The sequence below is a fragment of the Juglans microcarpa x Juglans regia genome, chromosome 2D (genome assembly GCF_004785595.1).
Source record: "Juglans microcarpa x Juglans regia isolate MS1-56 chromosome 2D, Jm3101_v1.0, whole genome shotgun sequence".
Taxonomy (NCBI): Eukaryota; Viridiplantae; Streptophyta; class Magnoliopsida; order Fagales; family Juglandaceae; genus Juglans; species Juglans microcarpa x Juglans regia.
Genome location: NC_054596.1, coordinates 14,487,292 through 14,492,538, shown reverse-complemented (window position 1 = coordinate 14,492,538; position 5,247 = coordinate 14,487,292). Strand labels below are relative to the sequence as shown.

At 33.1% G+C, this 5,247-nt stretch overlaps 1 protein-coding gene across 1 annotated transcript; it reads left to right on the top strand.

Annotated features, from left to right (window-relative positions):
• The first annotated feature begins 1,527 nt into the window (after positions 1-1,527).
• On the top strand, positions 1,528-4,231 carry LOC121250976 (L-ascorbate oxidase-like). The gene is made up of 5 exons (XM_041150244.1): positions 1,528-1,961; positions 2,051-2,143; positions 2,311-2,523; positions 2,620-2,799; positions 3,091-4,231. Exons 1-5 carry the CDS (start codon positions 1,671-1,673, stop codon positions 4,045-4,047), a joined length of 1,734 nt encoding a protein of 577 aa, XP_041006178.1. The 5' UTR covers positions 1,528-1,670; the 3' UTR covers positions 4,048-4,231.
• Positions 4,232-5,247: the final 1,016 nt, after the last annotated feature.

Sequence of the window (5,247 nt, the reverse complement as noted above, 5' to 3'; positions counted from 1 at the left end):
TTAATTAATATATAGAGTGTATTTGTAAAATATAAAAAAAAATTACAAGAAAAAATTGTTATTAAAATACATAATATTATTTATTATTTTAATTTTAGGATATATTGTCCAATATGGATTAATATTTCTAATGATTTTGACTTTAATCAAAATTTTAACTTTTAATCAAATTTTAGACTTGATAATAATTAGATTATTACCAATATTCTAAAACTTCTAAATTCATATTCGTATTTATATCAAACTTGACTTTGAGATTTTTTAAAAGAAACGTCAAAAACTGAAACAATACGACTTTTCCTTCGAGCTGCTGTGTCCTTCTCGAAAAAAATCACCAGGTCAAATATTACGAAGAGGTTGGACCAGTCAAAACCAAATATATTCTTATATGGATCGACACGGTTTAGGAACAGTACGTCCCGTCTTTACGACTTACGAGTCTACGGCTGCGTTGAGGCGTTGAATTGAGTTTGAATTTAATAATATTAAATAATAATATTTAATATTATTATTATTTTAAAATTTTAAAAAATTAAATTATTTATTTTATTTTATATTAAAATTTAAAAAAATTATAAGAATAAGATAAGAGGAATTGAAATAAATTTAGAAGCAACGAAGCCTGCGACTTTTCCTATTTCTTAATTCATTATGTCAAATCACGCGTACTGGAGTACATCATTTTGAACGGGACGTGTCAACAAAATGACTACTTTTCTGTAGAATAAGCGTGCAAGTTTACCTAGCAACAAAACATGATGTAATGCCGAGAAATTGAATAATTATAATAATAAAAAAATTCTTCTTATTAATTACTATTTATTATTTTATATTTTATTTTTTATAAAATATATTCATATATATATTTTAAAAAATACTTTCACATCATATAAAAAATTTATAAATATGAAATGTATAAATAAATAGTAATTAATGTATAACATTACTTAATAAAAAATACAAACATGTAATGATACAAGTTAATATATACCTTTGTTTACCGAAAACGACCCACATCACACAAATTGAGTTTTTTTTTTTTTCAGAAAAAAAATCTATATACGAGGTTTTTTGTATTGATCAGACACTCAACATATTACTTATTTACCATTAATGGTCTAAATGGTTTGTCGTGTACTAAGTTATGGGTTGTATTTTATATGAATTTACCTTAGATGGTTTAAATTAAAGGCTTTTCTATTTAGTTTTTAAATGTTATTTTGTTAGTTTAATTTTATAAAAAATTTTGTGATTAAAATATTTTTCTTTAAATTATGAGTGGTAGTTTCAACCCCACATATGGCTTTCCCTGTCATAGGTTCTTATATATGAAAACATCGTATTCCGGGTAATCTTCCCAGCAATGGCTGCGATAAATCCGAGAATAGTAGTATATTATTAGCCCACTAGATTTGACCACCTTTTTTTTTTTTTTTGCAGGAAGATTTGACCAAGACAGAGACAACCATATATATATACACACATGTATATATATACATATCTGCGTCTATATATAATTTATATTGCATTGGTGTATACAAATAATCTCAATCCAACAACGATCATTCTTCAAAATAACCGCCCTTGGGAGGATTAGACAATACCCATTTCTGCTTACTATTCTTGGACATTGTCCCGATATCTCAATAAGTAGATTCAACATTAAAGACATGGCTGGCGGCCTTTTGCAATGCCGGAGAATAATGTTGAAGTTGCTGGCTTTGTGTTTTATCATCTACTTGCAGTATGCACAAGTTGCAGAGGCAAGAATTCGGCATTACAAATGGAACGTCAAGTATGAGTTCAAGTCCCCTGATTGCTATAAGAAGCTGGTTATCACCATCAATGGTAGAACTCCAGGACCAACAATCTTAGCCCAGCAAGATGACACCATCGTTGTTGAGGTTACGAACAGTCTAATAACAGAAAACCTTTCAATCCATTGGCATGGAATCCGACAGGTAATTAATATCTGTATATACTTGCATATGAATAGTTAATACTTTGTTTTCTCTTTATTATGAATATTCATCGGCTAAACTTACTGCAGATTGGAACGCCATGGAGTGATGGAACAGAGGGAGTAACTCAATGTCCAATTTTACCTGGGGAAACGTTTAAGTACCAGTTTAAGGTTGATAGGGTAAGTGTTGGTGTCCTAAAACCTCTGCGCATGCAATTGCCTCTATTTCCATCTTCCTCTGTTCTTTTCAATGCCTTAAAAAGCAGTGAAGAGGATTATATTTTCCTGTTAGCAAGAATTCCTTCTTTAAAATGTCCTAATATGCAGAAGTTTTGCTTTATGTACAGCCTGGGACTTATTTATACCACGCGCACTATGGAATGCAAAGAGAAGCAGGGCTATATGGATCAATCCGAGTATCACTTCCTGATGGAAAGTCAGAACCTTTTGCCTATGATTATGATCGCAGCATCATCCTTAACGATTGGTACCACCAAAGTACTTACGAACAAGCCACTGGATTGTCCTCCAATCCTTTTGTCTGGGTTGGGGAGCCTCAGGTATTTATTATTTAGAACAAAATGGATTTGGTATTACTGCCATGTAATTGTTCTTTGCTTTGCCTAATGGCTATGTATTTTGTCATTTTTTTTCAGTCACTTCTGATCCAAGGAAAAGGAAAGTTCAGCTGCTCTAGTTTACCAAGTCCAGCCGGGGTTTGTAATGCATCAAACCCAGAATGCTCTCCATATGCGATTACTGTAATCCCAGGAAAAACATATCGACTAAGGGTTGCTAGCTTAACTGCTCTGTCCGCTCTTAGTTTTCAAATAGAGGTAATTTTCATCATGAGTATCTATGGATATATGGATATTAATACACTAAAGGATTCGACATTAATGAACTATACAAAATAAAGATGAGCAAACAACAGAGAAAGCCAACTGCATCAAGTAGAGAGATTTTTTATTTTTCAACAGCCATCAGTCTTTCATAGACAATAGCGGTTGGATAATGATATTTTCACAACTATTTTACTATCAACGAAAGTAATAGTGTCCCTTCATTAAAAGTACTAGAAATTTTTTTAACCTGCCAATGACACGTGTCTTTTCCTTTACAAGCAGGGTCACAATATGACTGTGGTTGAGGCAGATGGGCACTATGTGGAACCATTTGTTGTGAAAAACCTTTACCTATATTCTGGAGAGACATACTCTGTCCTTATAAAGGCCGATCAAGACCCTTCAAGAAATCATTGGATCACGACTAATGTGGTTGGCCGGCCACCTAACACCACAGTGGGCGTCGCAGTTCTCAATTATTACCCGAACCATCCACGGCGATCACCTCCAACGATACCACCAACTGGCCCCATTTGGAATGACACCGCCGCCCGGTTGGCGCAAAGTCAAGCCATCAAGTCTCACAGTGGTTACATCCACACCCCTCCTCCAACCTCGGATAGAGTCATTTTGATGCTCAACACTCAAAATTCAATAGATGGTTATCGTCGTTGGTCAGTAAACAACGTCTCTTTCAACCTGCCCCACACCCCTTATCTTATTGCACTCAAACAGAACATGCACCATGTGTTCCAACAGACCCCATTATCTGATGGGCACGAGTTTTTGAACTACGACATCTACAGCGTAGCCAATAACTCAAATGCGACTTCTAGCAATGCCATTTACAGGCTAAAATTCAATAGCACGGTAGATATTATACTTCAAAACGCTAACACCATGAACGCTAACAACAGTGAGACGCATCCATGGCATCTCCACGGTCACGACTTCTGGGTCCTTGGCCACGGAAGTGGCAGGTTTAACATCTCGACCCACCCAAAGCAATATAACTTGGTGAACCCAATAATGAAGAACACAGTGCCTGTTCATCCATATGGTTGGACTGCACTGAGGTTCCGAGCAGATAATCCAGGCGTTTGGGCTTTCCATTGCCATATAGAGTCTCATTTCTTCATGGGGATGGGGATGGTGTTTGAGGAAGGAATAGATAGGGTTGGAAAGTTGCCTTCTTCCATTATGGGTTGCGGTGAGAGCAAAGGATTGGGAAGGCCATGATATCATTAATTAGATTTATTCCCACATTGTTTCTGCTTTTTTCGATCGAGTATTACAATTCTTATTCTTTTATTGTAGTTGCTGTATCTTTGGACACGAACAAATTGTACTTTTCTTAAGAAATTAATGTAATGTATGAGGATCTAATTGTTCAAAAAAATTGAACTCCGTCTCTTTCAGCTCTCTCTTTTTAGCTTAATTACAAAATTCATACTTTCATTAAATTCTTTAGACGAAGCATATTTCTTTCTACAAAATTCATATTTTATGAAGCAAAAAAAAAATTAAAAAAAAAAAACAGCTGGGTATGAAGCGTAATTTTTTCAATTTCTTTCAAATCTATCTATTCATACATTAACAGGCCATTTAAGTGATTGTGAAAATGATGATGTACTCTACACACCAGCTTAAAAATAGAATAATTTTTTTTAATATTCCAAAAACTATTCATCATTATTCAAAAGAAAATGATAGGGATCCCGCTCCAACTTTTTTTTTTTAGTTTTTTTTTTTCAAATCATTTTTTAACACTTTTAAATATTTTTAAAATAGAAAAAATTCACAACATTATTAAAAATATTTTCTTAATTACTAAGTAAAAAAAACTAAAAAAATTTTAAAAAATAGAGCGGGATCCCCAGCATTAACCTTATTCAAAACAAGAAAATAAATTGACCAAAGAGACGTCATTCTAAAGATTAGTACTCTATATGATCTGTTTAATTATTAAGTATATCTATCGTAATAATTAAGCATGCATATACTTAATAATTAAGCATATCTAACGCTCTACCCAATCCTGAAAGAAAAAGAACCAAGGCTTTAATTGTCAGCTTCCACTTAAATAATTGGTCTGATGCACCCGTTTTAAGTAAGAGTGGGGGCTATTATGCCGTCCCACTTTTCTAATTTTTTTTTTATATTTTTTTAATACATTTAAATATTTAAAAAAAATACACAAATATACTTAAAATCACTTCTTTAATTACTAAGTAAAAAAAAAAAAAAAAAGGTATGCAAGCGGTCAACTAGAGTGGTAAGAGTGGGGCGACAGACTATCTTTTCCCTTTAAGTAATTTCATCACCCGTTTTAATTTCTTTGCCCTGGAAAAAAAAAGGTCCGTATAATTTTTCTCTTATATATATGAGTTTTGTTATATACAAGTAAGTTTGCATATCAATCTGCGTACTAATATGCAA

What these genes read in the sequence shown, in the direction of transcription:
- LOC121250976 (XM_041150244.1), top strand. Translation starts at nt 1,671, where the DNA reads ATGGCTGGCGGCCTTTTGCAATGCCGGAGAATAATGTTGAAGTTGCTG. An exon ending in ATTGGCATGGAATCCGACAG is followed by an intron (nt 1,962 to 2,050) that starts GTAATTAATATC and finishes AACTTACTGCAG; the next exon opens with ATTGGAACGCCATGGAGTGA. An exon ending in ACCAGTTTAAGGTTGATAGG is followed by an intron (nt 2,144 to 2,310) that starts GTAAGTGTTGGT and finishes CTTTATGTACAG; the next exon opens with CCTGGGACTTATTTATACCA.